At 51.2% G+C, this 18131-nt stretch overlaps 1 protein-coding gene across 1 annotated transcript in view; it reads right to left on the bottom strand.

The window, feature by feature from the left end:
* The window catches only part of SLC24A4 (solute carrier family 24 member 4), a 144551-nt gene extending 126568 nt beyond the window's left edge, over window positions 1–17983 (bottom strand). Inside the window, exons 1-2 of the mRNA XM_011373183.2 lie at window positions 17703–17983; window positions 15735–15845 (exon numbers count right to left, since the gene is read on the bottom strand). Of these exons, the coding sequence (XP_011371485.1) occupies window positions 15735–15845; window positions 17703–17832 (241 nt within the window). The 5' untranslated portion in view covers window positions 17833–17983. The remainder of the gene's footprint in view (window positions 1–15734; window positions 15846–17702) is intronic.
* Window positions 17984–18131: the final 148 nt, after the last annotated feature.

The raw sequence follows: 18131 nt of genomic DNA, 5'->3' as shown, positions 1-18131 counted from the left end.
TTACACACCTACTTATCTGCCAATTTATCTTCGCCCTCCTCCTAAAGCAAGCCCCACAAGGGCAGGAACTTTTCGTTCACTGCTGTGTCCCAGTGTCTGGCCCCTAGCAGGTGCTCAATAAATACCCTGCCACCACAACAGCCCTTATGTATCAAACCGTTCTGTACTTATGTTAACATACTGAACCTTCCCTAAGACGACTCGCTCCAGGGTTGTCATCACCACTCTACAATTGGGGAACCTGAGGCACAGAAAGGCTAATAAACAACTTGCCCAAGGTCACTGCTAGTAAGTGGCAGAGCCAGGATTCAAACCCAGGCAGACCGGCTCCAGAGTGTGCACTCTTAACCACTTTGTTGAATGGACGATTAATGAATGAGGGGTGCTGCCACACTGATCAGTGAGTGGGGCAGGCTGAGCCCCCGAGCCCCTCAAGGGGTCACCCTGAGTTCTGCTCTGCGGTGCTGACTGGGTCCCATCCCCCGAGACGTCCCATCTGTCTCCTCGGTCCGGGCGGGCCCCATCACACCTTCACCCTGTTTGCATGGCAGTTTGTGTGGCAGCAGGATTTCAGGAAGCTTCAAAGCCAGGGAGGAACTTGAAGTGCGCCCAGCTCCTGGCACATCTCCCCAGACATCCTGTCTTCACACGGCGAAACGCAGCACTTTGAAACAGGCAGATCTTGGACACTTGGCGAGCCAGCCAGATGGCACGCACTAGGTCAGCCCGACTCTCCCTGCTCGTGGAGGGCCCAACGAAGCAAGGCTCCTTCCCTGGTGACAACTCGGCCCATGTGCCTCTCCCCCTCTCTCATCTTCAGATACCTGCCAGGACTTCGTCACTCTGACCACGACCCAGTCTCTGAAATCGAACCCTCTCTCCACTCCTGTTGCTGCCCGCCCGTCTCTGTGCATGGACCCCACACAGCCTGGGACATGTCGTCAGAACTAGTTCCATCCTCTGCCCTGAGGTCGGAGTCATCTTCCCAAAGCACATACCTCATCATAGCCACCCCTGGCTCAGAAGCCTTCCCCACCTCCTACTGCCCCGGTGAGAAATCGAAACGCCCTTGCTGGACAACAGAAGCCAGCTGTCATCTGACTCTAGAACACCCTCCCTTCCTCAGGTCCGCTCCTCACCTAACATCCACGTGAGCAACGCACACTGTTCTACTCCTGAGACTGAATCAGTCAGCTTCCACCGGCTAACTGTGACGGCGCAGTAACAAACAACCCCCAAAACACCAACGGCGTGAACACACATTTATTTCTTACGCACGTCACATATTGGCAGCTATGGGTCACTTCTCCTGTTTTCCTGTTCTAGAATCCGGGCAGATGGTAAGCCCCATCCAGGACATGCTATCCTCATGGAAAAAGGGAACGAACCAGAGCTGATGGAGACACACGTCAGCGTTTAGTGCTTCTGCTCAGACATAGTGCAAGTCGTATCTTCTCCCATACCATTGACCAGAGCATGTCCACGCCCAATGTCGGTAGATCGAACACCCTACGATGCAAGTCACATCCCCACCTCTAGAGGAAGGTCTGCAGGTAAGTAAAGGTAAATGATAATGCAAGCCATCACAGAAAGTCCTGCCTTGGGGCCAGGACCACGTGGTCAAGGCGGTCGATACCTTCAAGGCCAATTCCCCCACAAAGAAAAAATCTCTTGCTTCTCTGAGCCCTCACATGGCTTCATCTGCCTCTGAAAGTATGTAGACCTTAATGTCCTTCTGTCCCCAGGAGAATGTTTTAGTTATTGGCATTTCACGGCTCATTTCCCTGTCGGATCCTTCAGTGCAGAGTCTGTCCTCCTGCCTGTGGGATTCTGCACATGGTGGGCACTGAAGCAATGTTTATTTAGCGAGCGAATGAGTTTACGGAGTAGAGAGCTAGATTTGCATTTGGCTTTAGATTTTTTTTTTCTTTTAGCAGAAGCAGTTACTTTCCCCATCCCTCCCGCACTGTATGTTAGGGTGAGCTTTGGTTCAATTCATCTACACTTGGCAAAGTGCTGCCACATCAAGAGGCTCTTGAATTGCTTGGGTAAATGAACAAATGAGTGAATAAATGAGAGCAGAGAGCCTGAGCAGACTTTGACCCCAGAGGCAGGAGAAGAGGTACGAGTGGAGAACCCAATCAGCCTGCGAGGCAGAGAGAAGCTGGCTGGAAAAATCTGTCCTCGAGGATTAGCTAGACCTGAAGTAACGATTATTCAAGCAAATGGAGAGTGATGGTGAATTCCTGACAAGTCTGCAGATTGCTTCTTACTTTGTCTGCCACCTTCACCTGGAAAGAGACGACAGGGCACTATAATTTAAGAAGTGGACTGCATCTAGAAGATGGTCCTACGATACAATGACAGAAGAGGAAAAGAAGTGGATGAACAGATGAGCCCTAACAAACCCTATCGAGCACCCCATGACCCCAGGATCAGACACTCCTGAAAAGTCAGAAGACTTAACTTGGAATAAAAACAGACCTTTGGCTTGCTTCCCCAGACCTGCGATATTCTTTAAAAAATAATAATTTAAGTGCCTTTAAGTCTTTCCTTCAAACGATTACACATCAGATCAAAATGGGATTAGGCAATCAAAACTGCCAGGCCCTGGAAATTAAATACGGACAGCGGACCACTAAACAGTGGCCCCTGAGGTCATGTCCTGCCCAGGCAAATCCCTGTCTCAGGGAGGGGCACCGTTCACCAGCCCAGGCCATCTGGCTGACAGCATGAAGGCCAGAAACTCCATCTCTCAATTAAGTGACAAGGAGGATCGACGGTGCCCTTCCTGGATGAGGAATATCCGAACTGACCTTGTCAGCAAAAACCTGCCCTCAAAACGAGAAATCTGCATTTAGCCCTGCACACATGGCAAGGCAGGTCAGCATCTCAGCACGGAGCCATGCTTGGTGCTCTCGTGTGGGCGTGGCCTGCCACATGGCTGGGTTCAGTCCCCAAGGACAGGACCTTCACCAGCATCCCTAGCAGAAGTGGACAAGAGCCACGCTTGTCGATATGGGCTGGATTTACGGGAGCCTGAGGGCAAGGGGCTACAACCACAAGGTCATCTCCTTGCTCTCAGGCACATCGTTCTCCCGACCTGGGCCAGTGGCAGGAACTCCAGGATAGGAGCCTGGTCGGGACCTGGAAGGCACGTGAGGGCCTCAGTTCTCGTCCTGGCCCTGCGCTGCCGCTGGATGATTATCAGCAGCTGAGAGATTTAAGAATACCTCCTCCCAGGTCCTGGCTTTGGAGACTCTAATTTAATGGGTCCAGGATGGGGCCCGGGCACGGGTATTTTTGGTAAAGCTCCCTGGGCAAGTCTAAAGCACAGCCGGGGTTGGAAACCTCAGCTCAGACCTGAGATTCGCACCTGTCCTGTATCATACAGCAATGGGGACAGTGAGTTGGGCTGTTCAACATCCTCCGTCCATTCATGACCCCAAATATCTGGGAAATAATAGGTTTAAAAAAGTTTAAAGCTCAGATGCTGGCAAACGCATGTTCATAGATACATAATCCACCATAGCACAAAGGTGGAAACAACCACATGTCCATTGATCGATGAATGAATAAACAAAATCTGGCTACCCATACAATCAAATATCATTCAGCCTTAAAAAGGAATGAAATTCTGACACATGCTACAACCTGGGTGAACCCTGAGGACATTATGCTAAGTGAAATAAGCCAATCACAAAATGACAAATATCGTATGATTCTACTTATATAAGGTACCAAGAACAGTCCAATCCATACAGACAGTCCCTGGTTGGCATGGACCGGGGAGGACAAAATGGGAAGTTATTGTTTAATGAGTATAGAGCTTCATTTTTACAAGATAAAGAGTTATGGGGATGGACAGTGGTGATGGTTGCACAATGCGACTGTACTAAATGCCACTGAACTACGGTGGCATTTAACTTTTAAATGGTGAAAATAGTAAATTTTATGTTGTAGTTTACCACAATAAAGTGTTTTTTAAGTGTAAAGGCTTCCTTACTGCAAACTGTCTCGTATCATGCTACTGTCACCCGATCTGTCTCCACTAGAGGCAGACTTCAGTCTTCCCCACACATATTTGATCATGGAAGCTTTTTTGGGCAGGAGATGGGGAGAGGAGCAGACCCCCTTGTGGACCAGCACTCCTCACAGCAGCCTGGGGTATGCTGGATCAAGCTCTAAGCGCGAGCTTTCTATCACCAAGCCCTGGCTATGCAGCGGTCATAGCAGAGCAGCCGACGGGCGCGATCGTGTTTCATTCTGCCAAGACTCCTGCTAGGTAAATACGGTGACTGCCATTTCACTGATGGGGAAAACTGAGCCTCACAGAGACCAAGTGACCTGCCCAAGGCCACGCAGCTCCCCGGCAGGGCTGAGACCCAAACCCAGGTCAGGCAGACTCTATACTCTCACTTCTCAAAGGGTGGTCTCGAGAGAGGCCGCTCCGATATCACCCAGGAGCCTGGTAGGAAGGCAGAGCCTCAGGCCTCGCCCCAGACTTCCTCCTGCATCTGCATTTTAACAAGGTCCCCAGGTGATTGTGGGCGCACTATGGATGGAGAAGCAGAACTCTGAGCTGTAACACACGCTGCCTTCCTCCGAGGTCTCCTGGGTCCCTTTGGACTTCATTGTGCGAAACTAAGTATTCACTGTGAACACCCTCCCCGTGCATGTGGTCTGCATATTAGATACCACCTCCCGCCCTCCGCTTCTCTTCCTAATAGATATGAGTCACCCAAAGCCCGCAAGTCATTTAGCTACTTGTCACACTACACTACATTGGGATTTTCGCCAGCTCAGGAAAAACAAGCACAGTTTAAATGATCAAAGAGATTCGAAAGCAATTCTTTCAAGGGCTTGCTCCCTCCGAGGCCCACGGAAGAATTACCCAGAAATTACAGAAAAGCAAAAGCACAGCCAGGCCATTCTGTGGCCAGCACAGAGTAGCTCTCGACCTCTCCAGCGTGTGACGGGATGGCCTTCCGGTCTCCTGGGGAGGCGATCTGAGAAGCGGAGGTTTCCTTTAAGAGGTACGCGGGGGTGGGGACCTGCCCCCTGGCTCGTCCCCGCCCTGGTCTCAGGTGAAATCACTGCAAAATCATCTCCAGGGCCCTTCTACACACAGCCCTCTTTCACAGGGGCTTAGCTAATAAGCCAGAGAGACTTAGCTTCTCTAATCTTCGCTTATAAGTCATTCTATCTATTCCATTAATCGCCTTTATCAACACTCCTGCGGGTCTCTGGGGAGCTTCCACCTCTCTGTTACTGGGTGTCTCCAGGCTGCAGACCGGCCTTTCCGCACAGGGACTCCCACTCCTGGCTCCCATCCACGTCTTGTGAATTGTGTCCTGCATCACCCGAGCACCCACCCAGTGCTTCGCCCACACCCTGGAGCCAGGCAAGGTCATCAGCCGTCACGAGGATGCCCATTCAGCAGAGGGCATTTCACATAGCGTGTTAGAAGTCACCCGTCCCAGATGTTCGCCTCCAAATAAGGGAATGACACAAAGGCCACCAGGCCACATAGGGAGGTTGAGCTGCTGTCGCTTTGCCGGTGCCCATGTGACAACACGAATTCACTTTCAGGATGAGCGCTCAGCTGCCCCCTTATATACTCATCAGAGGGGGTGAAGCGAGGCAGAAGGGAAACCAGGATCAGGCTCTGGGTATCGCTGTCCCAAAAGAAAGGGCCCCAGAGTCCTTTTCTATGCACGTATAATGCTCTCCATTTCATAACTCTTCCCTACGGTTTTAAATGCCTACGCATTGCTTATAGCCAAAGCCCTGGCGTTGGGACCTCTGCAAAATCCTGCTGGGATTAGTCCATGCTGATTATAAAAAGTGTAATAAGCTGGGTGTTCCAACATGCCGAGCAATGCGCAGAAGGAGCACAAGGATCATAGTGATCCATGCCCCTCATCTCTGCTGTGCTGAGGACAAAAACAGCATCTTTGCTTTCCCTTCTGCTTCCCCACATGGCAGGTACCTGGAGGTCTTGGTGGATGAAAAGGTGAGCAGTTCTTGGAGAGGGGAGAGTAATTTCTCCCTCTGATAAAAGCCAACACAAATGCAATGGAGGCCCAGACCCTGGCAGGGTGCCTGGCGCTTGGCACGACGCAGCCACAGGGCCCACCATGCCCGCCCGAGGACCCCAATCTAAGGTCAGCTGAAAACATCACCTTGTCCCTGATCTGGCCAGGTTCTCGCTTTCCACCCTTTTCCTGCGATCACCACATCCACTGCCAGGAATGTCGCACACTCCCCATCTGTCCAGCAAATACCCACTTGCGTCAAAGCGCAGCTCAAATGCTACATGCTTCATGACGCCCTCCAGCGAGGCTGGGCATTAGAGTGTCATTCCAGGTCACACACTGATTACAAGTCAGCCTTCTCCTTCTAACCTGTGGGCTCGCCGAGGGCAAGGATTTCTCCTCCTAGTCCCAGCGTCCCACCAATGTCCCACCCACAGATGGCCAACGAGTGTCTATCAGATGTGTCCTCTGGGATGTGATACAGAGGATGGAAACCAACCACAGTGCTCGGTACCAGGCTCTTTTTGGACGAAGATCACTGCAGAGGGGTCCAAGTCTAAAGAAGGAAGGAGCATTTCCTGTGCCATCTTGGGTGATGGAGGTGTCATGAACGGTTTACCCACACCTGTGATCAGAGCCGGCAACCCCACCTCTCGGCGCACACGCCCAACATCAGCTGAGATTTGCAGACTCTGCCTCTCTCCACCTTTACCTGATCATCTCGCACGAGACCATCATTTTTGCCTAAATCTCTTTGCAACAGCTCCTAATAGTTCTGTCTTCATTTTTTTTTTTTTCATATCAATAAGCTTAGTGCTAAGAACTTTCACATATTACCTCAATTGAAGTTATCCCCCACCGTGCCAGCAGAGCCACCGTCCTAAAACACAGCTGCTCGGCAAACGTCCATGCCTCCCCACCCCCCCCACCTCCACCAACTTACAACAGGGAAGAGTCCAAAGGCCTTCAGCTGTTTAAGGCTCTTGGCCAACACATACTCCTTACAAGATGACTCGCCTATCATCCCCATGTACACACCTCGTGCCCCAAGCCCACCCAGCACCCACCTGTCCCTCAGCTGGCAGCCTCTTCATCTTCTTCCCCCAAAGAGCTTTGCCAATTTCTCAGCCGGGAGAACTGAGGCAAATTATTCAGCCTCTCCATGCCCTACTCACATCCTGTGTAAGATGCATATAACAACGCCATGGACCACCTCCCCTCGGAGGACTGCTACAGGGCTCGGCAAGGGAGCGTGTGTAAATGCTACCTAAGTGTCTACTCCATGATTACCCTTCAAAATGCCCTTCCCCGGGACCCGCTTCGATGTGATGTCTTCTCGACCCTGATATTTAGGACTCAGCTGTCCTCCCTCTTAACTGACCACCAGGATCACAGCGCCTCACACTCCCCTTCACATCACAGGTTAGTTTTATAGATTTTGATTGTCTTGACTAGAAAGGAAGCTCCCCAGAGGCGGGGTCCACTTCTAGGTCAGTTTTAATTTCCCTACGGGCCCAGCAGACAGGGTTGCTCAATCGGCATTTGTCCAGCAACCAAATATTAAAGCCAAGAACGGCTTCTTACCTGAGCTCAGAGAAACGGCTCCTCGGAGGCCCTCTAACCAGGGTCATTTGTTCACGTGTGCGGTTATTTTAATAAACACATAACTTAGGTACGAAGCTGAACCAGCCAGCGTGGGATCTGCCCAGCTAAAAGGTGGCCCCCTGAACCTGGCATGTATAATGGAATTGTGCTACAACGGACATTTACAGTGTGAAATGAGATACACTGATGCTGGGGTCCTAGGAGCTGGTATGTGAAGGGATGGTCTAATGATCTTCCTCTTTCTATTCCAGCCAGAGACACTGCCAACAGGCCTTTTGCCCCATACATGTGCCAAGTGCAATGCTTTCACGGAATCCGAACTCTACTTGTGGTTTTACAGATCGATTCTGAAAAGCCCTGGATAATTGATTTTCTCCATTTCGCAGGGAAGGAAAGTTCTTCAAAGGGGGAAGCATCTACTACAGTGATGCAAACAATAGTAACGATATTTGCACAGGACCCTGCAATTAATTATCAAAGGCCTCTAGGATAAATGGCATTATCAGTATGCCCATTTCGCAGGCAGGAAACCGAGGCTCCAAAAGCCAAAGTGACATGTGCAAAACTCCACAGGTCGTGTCAGGGCCTGAACACAAACTCTGGTCTCCAAATTCCAATGTCACTCGCCAGGTCCCACGTCACCAACAGAGACCACATTTAGAAAATACACATGCGCACACACACACATACATACACACACCCAGGCACTGTTTTTAGAGCTTGAGATATATAAGTGAACGAAACATATCCCGCCCCTTTCCTGAGGTTAGAAGGTAAAGTAACTAGTTCAAGGTCATGAAACTAGTAAGGGCAGAGGCAGGACTGGTAACTAAGCAGCATGGCTCGAGTGCATGTTCTTAACCCTTGAACCTCTTAACTCTTCATTTCTCCTGGCTGGGTGTCATGATCTGTCTCAAGGCAACAACAGGCTAGAACGAGCAGCCAGGGAGATAGTAGCTGCTTTTGTGGGGCACAGCTCCCTGGCAGGTAGAATGAGGAGACCTGTTCTTTCAGTCACCATTTGCTGCTGCAAGCTGAGTTTATGCCAGGCTCCAGCCCTGGCCCTACAGCCAAGGAGCTGGAGACACAGCCCAGCCCCCCAGGAGCTGGCAGGCTAGTGGGGAAAGACCAATAAATACCTCCATCAGGATAACTGCGATCTGCCCCGAGCTGTCACTGGACCCAGCACCAACTGTGAACTGGGGTGACTGCCCTAGCTGTGGCTTAGTGGGGCCGCTGTAAACCAGTTTGCCAACTTCATCCTGGGCCAGTGCCCACCCCCATTTCCAAGTCTCTCTTCTTCTGCTTAAAAAAAAAAAAAAAATCAAAGTAATCTGATTCAGCCCTACTCTTGGCTGAGCACTGACTCCAGGCTAAATCCCCAAAGCCTAATTACTTACTATTGTGCACGGTAATCTTAGGAGATGTTTGTCTCCTCTCTCCCAGTGGACGCCAACGAGTAAGAGGCAGTGGTTGCTAGTGAGCACTGCTCCGGCATGGAGATGCCACTGCGATTTTCAAATGCACCGCGTGTCTGCCTAGAACGGCCTTCCACTGCCACCTCCTACCCTTTGAGGTTCAGCTCAGATGTCATCTCCTCCAGGGAGGGCACCTTTGCCCCGAACCACCACACTCTTTCCTCCAGAGGCATCTGCCACAGGTGACTCTTACTTAAGCCCCTCCGGCTGTGTCCCCCATTCCCCTGTACACTCCCCGACAACCGAGTCCCTTCCAGCTTCAGAGCCTAGAACGATGCAGGTGTGTAGACACTCGAGGCAGCATGTTGCACTTAATTTCCTGGGCAATTACCACGAGACTCTGGGCTGCAGCCCTGCCCTGTGCCGAATCAGCAAAAGGGGCCGCAGGCCCAGAGCCCGAGTGTTCTGCCATTGTGCCTTGCCATCCACAGGCGGACACCACACTGGGCAGGGAGCGCCTTCACTTCTGGGCCACGCTGTTCCTCTCCTAGAGGGACAGCCACTGCCCTTTCAGGAGAAACTGTAAATTCCTCTGACACGTTTTCTTCTTTTTTAGTAAAATGCTATGCTCTAATGGCCTCTACAATAATGGACACTGTTTAATAAAAAATCTGTCCAAGGGTTCAATTTTCGGTTGAGTTGAATGGCTGGATCTCTCCCATCCAAGGCGACACATGGCAAAGCTTAATAATTACCATTTTAACGTGGGGAGGAGCGTTCCTGAGTTCAAGAGGAAGCTGAGTGGGTGCTTTCTGGATTGCGGGAGGCCCGCATGGCGTCAAGAGTGGAGAATCTGGAAGTCATGACATAGCAGATGGTCCGGTAAAGGGAAGATTGCTAGCAGATGGCCCCAAGAGTTTGGATAAGGGAAAAAAATAACTTTTGATTGCAAACAAATCAGTATTAGAAACATACCAAGAAGCGGGCCCACACAGATGTTTGCTATTGCAACGGGCAGGCGTCCCCCGTTTCTCAGAGGGGTACCCAGGCAGCGATGGAGGCTGGAAGTTGCAGTGGAAATCCTGACCTCTGATTTACGTTTTTCCATCCCATTTACTAATAATAATGGGTGGAGATATAGGCTCACAATTTAGACTATCCTAATTAAAAGGCTTCACAGGGTGTTTTTAGAGCAGTGAAACTATTCTGCACAATATGGTAATGGTGGATACACGTCCTTATGGGTCTATGAAAACTCGGAATGTACAATACGAAGAGTGAATCCTGATGTAAACTATGGACTTCAGTTAATAATGTTATTGGTATTGGATCATCAAATTGTAACCACACTAATGCAAATTGTTAATGATAAGGGAAGCCTGCGGGTGCGGGGCTGGGGGGGGAGGTAGTAATTAGTAACTCTGAATTTTCTGCTCAATTTTCCTGTAAACCTAAAACTGCTCTAAGAAAATAAAGTCTGATGATGAAAAAAGCACATACCCACACCTGGTTCTGCTTCTTGCTGGCTGGGTGACCTTGAACTAGTTACTTAATGTCTATGAGTCTCCTTTTCCCCATCTGCAAAATAAGGACACCAACCTAAAGGGTTGTTAGGAAGAGCACGTAAGTGAATGCACGGAAAGCACTTAGAATAGCCCCAGTGCTAGTGTGTTGGTGTTAGCCATGATTACGACGATGACGGCAGCTTCTATGTGCTGGGCGCATCTCAAATACTTCTATACACCATGTGGTTTCGGTCTCAAAGCTGTCCTACTAGGCAGGTAGGAATTGCTGCTAGGCTCACTTTACTAAAGAGAAAACCTGAAGCTTAGAGAGATCACATAGCTTGCTCAAGGTCACACGGCCAGCTAGTAAGGGTGAGCTGGGACTCAAACCCACACACCTGCCTTCTCGTCAAAGTGCCATCTCCGAGAAGATCTGGTGCTTGCTGAGACAGGAGCCGTTTCTGGCTGCTGAAAATTTTGTACGTATCCAGTACAATCTCGTTTTGTTGAGAGTGGGAGGGACAGAATCCCCAAATGCCAGGCAGGATCTTGGCAGAGCCAACACCAGCACCCGGAGCTTTGGTTCAGCCACTTGACCCGATGCATAACATCCCAATCTCCAACTCCTCCCGAAGCAGAGTGATCGCATTGATAATGGGCTGCTATTCATCGGCCTCTATTTGTGATCAGGTTGATCACTTTGCCAATCTATCACCATCCCAGAGTGGTTGGTGACACGTCCCCCAAAAAGCCACCTGGCTCTCTGGAGGTTGCCCAGCCCAGGAAACCCCCTCCCCAGGCTCAGAGTCCTGCCTCTACCACCTGGGATAGCCACTGAACTATGCTCTCCCTGCCCACAGCAGTAAGTTCATTTCTTGCTTTTCCAGCGCAGGATTTGCTTTTACATAACTTGAAAACTTTGGGTGTGTGACGTGTCTCGCAAGCGTGCTGACGCAGCATTCGCAGACGGTCGTTCAGAATCCCGACGCTGCATCCTGCCTCACCTCCACACCCACAGGTCCTGCTGTACCTTCTGCAGCTCTAGGTTCCCCCTTCCTCCCTGTGCTGTCTGCAGCTCTGCTGCCCACACAGGGGCTCTACAGAGACCCACTGCAGCGGGAACCTGCTCAGTGCTCTCATCCCTAACCCAGGCTCAGCACCAACTCCTACGCACAGGATCCCACCCCCACTAGACTCCGCCATCCCCTCCCCCCGCCACATCAGCCCTGGTACAGAATAAAAAGGAAGGGCCGATCAGGGCCAGGCTGACCACAAAAGATCCTCCATCTAGTACCTGCATCCAGTTAGTTCCTGAAATGCTAGGGACCACCTTCCTCTTCAGATCTCTCTCAAGCACCCCTCCGTCAGCCCTCTTCTCCCGGCCTTCTCTCTGTGGACACCGTGATGGACCCGATGCCGGTGCACACCGCCCCCTCACTAAATTCCTATGTTGAAGCCCCAACCCCCAAAGCGATGATATTCGAAGACGGGCCTTTGGGAGGTGATTCAGGTAGGCGGGGTCATGAGGCTGGGGCTCCGGTCTGACAGGATTAGCAGCCTCATAAGATGAGACACCAGAGAGCTTGCCCTCGCTCTCGCTTTCCTGGCCACAAGAGGACACGTGCTGGCACCCTGATCTCGGACTACAGTCTCCAAAGCTGTGAGAAAATACATGTCTGTTGCTTATGCACCCGGTCGTGGTATTTGTCATGGCAGCCCGAGCTAAGACACGGAGCCACCTAGCATTCCAAAACAACGTATCTGAAAAGTGGAAAACCAAACAAGATAAAGCAAATCCACTCCCCCCCCCCACCCGGCCAGTGACGACGGTGGGGAGTCGAGCTCCCTCTGTCTCTCTTCTCCCTCTTTTCAAATGTGGGGCAAAGGGTGGGAACTCAAACAAACAGAGGTAACTACTGACTCAACCTCAGATGTGGGGGGACCGGCAGAATAAGAATGGCGGAAGCCATGCCCACCCAGCTAAAAGCCAAGCTGTAAAATAACACCTGTTAAGAGACAAGTTCCTTTTAGAGACCAGTTCTACAAAGTATGCCATCCCGAATCCTCAAAAAATGTTAAATTATCAAATCAAGAACTTTGTTTCCAGAAGAGAAAAGAAACAATGTTTGGCCAGAGCTTTCATGCTTACCCTCATAAAACTCGACTGACAAATAGTTTTTGCAGTACCTACTATACGTAGGCATTGTATCGTCTCTGGAGTAAGAAGAAAATAATAATGAAAATAGAAGCTAATGTCTGAGCACGGATGTGTGTATTACTTGGCGGGTATTAAAAGTCATTTAATTCTGACAACTGTATGAAGTGGATGCAATTATCAGCCCCCTTTTGCAGGAGGAAAACTGAAGTGCCTACTGCGGTTTTGGAAAGTAAACAAGGTTTCCACCTTTTATAGTCTACGTGGGGGAGGCAAGCCAACAATATAACAATGGGTAGAATGAGTGCCTGCAAAGGGCTGAAACAAGAGTGCGGGCGACTCAGAAAGCCGCGCTGGCCTGGATGACCAGGGAAAGCCTGAGGACCCTGCAATGACGAGGAAGAGCCTGCCACGGAAGATCTGGGGCATGAGCGGGGCTCCCAGAAGCGCCATGCGCTGGCCACAGGTGTGTCCATCACTGGCTCCGATTTCACAGGCTGGGGCTAGCTAGGCCCAGGCATCTGTGTCTTCAGAGTCCCCCAAGTGTCTCTCATCTGCAGGCCAGAGTTGAGAAGCACCAGGTTCCACCCTCAGCTGTCGTCAAACACTCCAGGGGCTACCACCGAGAGATGGGCTGAAGGTTTGTGTCTCCCCAGAATTCCTATGTTGAAGCCCTAAACCCCTGATGTGATGGCGGTTAGAGGTGGGAGGTCATTGGATGAGGTCACGAGGGTCGGGTCACCATGGTGGGGTCACTGCCATTCTAAGAAAAGGAAGAAATACCAGAACTCATGCTCTCTCCCCACCACATGAACTACTTAATGACAAGGTGACTTCTCATACTTGCTTGTACTCCCTACCAAGACCCCACCACAGGGCCCGACATAAACAGAAGGTGTGTGCTACATGCTTATGAAACGCAAAGGGGGCTGGATATTGGGGCCAGAGACAAGGGAGTTGGAAGGGAGGTCAGGTCTCCACCCAACTTGGGCTAAGAGGAGAGCTCGGGCGTGCGCAGTGGGGGCTGCGGGGGGAGGGGGCGGGCGGGGCAGGCACAGCACAGTGGGGGATGCAGGGGCCCGAGAGACCAGGGGTGCTCCTGCCAGCCAGGACATCTTGGGAGGTCACTAAACTTCTAAGCCTTGTGCTCCTCACCTGCAGAAACCCTGACAGGATTAAAGTGCTTAATATTTGCAATCATTCCATCATTCGATCGACATTCACTGAGTCCTTCCTGTGTGCAAGGCCCTATTCCAGAAACAGCCAACACAAAGCACGATGCAAACGTTAAACATGAAAGTGACTGCCGACTTCCTTCGACTTCCCTCTCGGTAAGGGGGCTAGGCCAGGTCCTGCCAAACAGGGCTGCTCCATAGGGAGTGGAATTGTTTTTGATCAGACAGTACACTGAAGATGCAGGTGACGATGGGGCAGAGGAGACTCTAAGAAATGAGGCCCCGAGTCCACGTGCCCAGACGAGGTGTAACATGACAGGAGGGCATCGCCCGAGACGAAGGTGCTAACGAGCTAAAAACCAGTCGCTAAGTGCGCTAACCCTGATTCTTTACCCACAGCAGCTCAGTGTTGCCCACGTGGATGGGGCTAAGGTAGTGTCTTGGGTTACTGGAGTGAGAGGATGGGCCCCAGCACTGGTCCCTGGCCTTGCACCTGTTCACGTGTCAATCCAGCACCTGCATCCCTGCTTCTGGCTGACGATCGGTGTCCTGGGGGAGGTTACAGGATGGAATCCCAGTTGCCAACCTGCTCTCACCTACCCTCTGTATCCCAAACATATTTCTTAGAAGGTATCCTGAGGGAAGGGAAGTTGATATAAAAAATGGACTCTGAGGGAAGGCTCTGGCCTCTGTATGCCCGTGGAGCCAACTAACCGTTTTAGTCACACGGACTAGGCTCCAATGGTGGCTTCCCCACATTTAAGTCTTATGACTTTGGGCAGCTTATATGTCCTTCCCTAGATGTCTCCTGACCTGTAAAATGCAGGTAAGACCTGCCTATAAAAATATACCATCCAAACCCGCTCCACAGCCCCACACAGACCCTTACCAGATTCTTCCAACAACCCCAGAGCAGGCGAGCATGACTCTGCCCATTTCACAGGTGGGAAAACAGAGACCTAAAGAGATATTTGACTTGCCCGGCAGTGGAAGAGCCCAGTGGTACCCGCCTATAATAAAACCTCATGGTTCCCAAGGGTCTTTTGAATACATTGTCCCACTGGGTCCCTCTCATAAAGACCCCTCCCGTCTCCTCCCCCCCCCCCCCCCCCGTTGGCACCAGAGCTAAAGCCCAGGTCTGTCTGGTCTCAGACCTGGGCAACTTCCACTTGCCTCGCTGCTTGCTGATGGTACACGCTTCTCCTGAGAACCTTCTTCACTAGTTTAAGCAAAGCCTGCCTCTGGTGGGAGGACAGACAAGATGTCATCTCTGGTCCCCTAACCTCTAGAGAAGTCTGAAGAGGAACATCAAACTGCCCCCAGGCAAGCAGAATCCATCTCCCAAGCTGGAATGAAACCCCAGGAACTCCAGAGAAGGTGCCTAGCACCTCAGAGGGTCCTACCGCTGCAGCTGCCCTGGCCTGGTCTGATCCTGACAGGTCATCCCAAAGTGCCATCTGCCAGAGCTGGATCTGATTCCTCTAGAGCTCCAGCAAATGGACATAGTGAGCAAACGAAGAGGAAAAAGACGCCCAGGAGAGCAAAATCAAGAGAGCAGGAAAACACCGAGCCTTCGGGAACACGTGAGAACAGAAAGTGAAAACTTAACACTCTTGAACGTGATCTTTTCAGTTGCTGGATAAAGTACTCGAGTCGCTTAGCAGCGCAATTGATGAACGTGTACACTGCCCTTCGGTGCCTTACAGCTAGCCTCCCACCCCGATTTATAAAACCATCTTTCTCACCTCTGGCTGTAACTGTCCACATAAGCCCCATTTCCAGGCCTGGCCAAATGCCTCTGGTGGCCGGAGGAGGAGGGAAGAGAATCTATTTCTTACCAGGATCCGTGCAATTCTTAGCGGTCTGAGTCCCGTTCACCGGCGCCATCAGCTTTCTATTTCTCCATATGTCTGAGAGAACATGTTTGCTTGCAGGACTTGTTTTGTGCCCTGGATTGGAAAGTAAGTCACATATTAAGTCAAGGTAGTGCCTGCATTCTCACAATGATTTTACATATCTGTATCTAGCTATGTCAGCAACAGTACTATTTGACTATTTAGAGCCACCTGTAGGGAGTGATTCAATGATTGGAAGCACAATAAATAGTATCTGCTCACCTACAGTAATCTGTTTCCTAGATCTAGTTCACTGTTTCTTGTCCCAGGTAGAACAGCATGTGACCTGATCTTGGCCAAGATCGCTCAGTTCTAGGATCCTCACAGGTGCAACAAAGGGTTTAGATAAGTGACCATTAAGTTCTCTGCCAATAAACATGGTCAGGTGTCCCTGCCCTGGAAGACCCACCAATGGACAGTAAGTCAGCAAGGGGTGTAGTTTAATGGCATCTGGCCAAGGGATTCTCACCTTTGAGTGTGCACACAAATGACCTGGGGACCGTGTTAAAATGCAGATTCTGATTTAGTAGGTCTGGGCTGGGACCTGGGATTCCACCCTAATGAACTCCCAGGTGATGCTAATTCTGCTGGTCCAAGGGCCAAACTGAGGAACAAGGGAGATCACCAGCGTGGATGCGGTGGCCAAATACAGTTAAACTCCTAAAGGCAATTCCTGATTCAGCAAATAAAATTCTCACTGTAAGACCTTTAAAGCATTCCTTTACTCTCCTGATGCATATACTGCTTCAGCTGAGTAATAATTCCTCTTCTATATTGCTGACATCCAAAAGCCTCTAGGTATTGTTATTTCTTGTATGTAATTGAGGGGAAAAAAAATACATCAACTTGCCCGATTGCAAAGTACCAGGTATTAAGATGTTCAAATAACCCTTCTGGGTTTCTACTGAAAACGGTCACTTTTTAACCTTATATCTTCAAATCACAAAGTTTGGGTTGTGAAAGGCAGTATTTTTTTAAAAGTTTAATCAAGTCCCACCTGATTTTTACCCATAAACTTCTCTATATTGTCCCTTGCTAACAGCTCAAGAAGGTACCATGTCCAAGTTGCTAAACCACCTGCATTTCTTTCATTTTTTAAAATGCGAAAAACAAAACCAAAAGGTCCACAGCATCCAATTAAGGATGGGAATGTCAGCCAAGTGAGCAGTCTTGACAGTTTCACGTGGGCTCACATGCCCCCGCCCCAACAGATATTTTTTCTTGTAAGTTTCTCCTCTCCACCTCAGATTTGCATATTCTAAAGTGGCTCCCAAATCTCTGGGTGCCTTCTTGGAAGAAGGGGTGTGGATGGTGGCACTGCACACCAGCGCTCTCCTACTGTGTGGATTAAGCAGCAACCTTCCGAGGGGACAGACTGCTCCAACGTTTTTAGGGTTTGAAAAGAAAGCGGCAGGACACCCAAGGCGCCCCTTTGGCCCTGAGCAGGGGCAAGAGGAGGGCTGAAATGCAATTCTCAGCCTCTGAGTCTGGGTTTTCGAGGACGCGGATAACGACCCTCTCTGCTCCGCAGAATAGGCAAGCAGACCACTCAGTTTCGTCCATCTCCAGGTCAAGAGAATCCACACCTGGACCCCCTGCCGAGCTGCCGTACAACCCAGAGACAGAACTGTGGCACCGAGGGGCCAGTAGTTCAGGCTTTCGTCTTAGTAACAGAGACCTGCAGCCACGTCTTGAGCCCGCAGGGGCCGCGCGCGGCTCAGGGGAACGGGCACCACAGCTCAAAGCGTCGACATTAGCCCTCCCGGGTGCGCTCTACCTGCCCGGCGGGGAGGGGACTGGATGAACCCTAGGGACCAACCTGTCAGGGAAGGAAGAGGAGACACCTCGGAGCAGCCCCGCGGCTTTCTAGCGCAAACCCCCCGACAACCCGGTGCCCGCACCGGCACCTACCCAAGCTACCGAAGAGGCCGGACGCACAGCACACCAGGGCCAGCACCGCGCACACGAAGCCAACTTGCTGCGGCAGCATCTCTCGCCTCCTGCGAACTTTGCGCGGCCGGAGGGGCCCTGGGAGCGCCATCCCGGAGCGCCTGGGTGCCGTCCCTGGGAGAGGATGGGCAGCTTCAGCGGCCGGAGTATTATCTGTGGCCAAGTGGCGCTGGGGGTGGAGCGGGCGACGCGAGGTTCAGAGGCGAGGGGCTCCGGGCCAAAGCTTCATGGCCCGCGGGCGAGGTTGGCGGGGAAGCCGGGAATGGGGAGGAGGAGGTGCTCGGCGCGGCCGGAGCTCAGAGTCCCGCGCGCAGCGTGCGCGCTCCGCGCACCATGGCTCCGTGGCGAGGAGGCGACGCCGGCACGGTGGCGCTGGCGGCTCTGGTTCGC

The sequence above is a fragment of the Pteropus vampyrus genome, unplaced genomic scaffold, assembly GCF_000151845.1.
Source record: "Pteropus vampyrus isolate Shadow unplaced genomic scaffold, Pvam_2.0 Scaffold219, whole genome shotgun sequence".
Lineage (NCBI taxonomy): Eukaryota > Metazoa > Chordata > Mammalia > Chiroptera > Pteropodidae > Pteropus > Pteropus vampyrus.
Note: the sequence above shows the minus strand (reverse complement) of the source record. Positions and strands in the feature narration are given on the sequence as shown.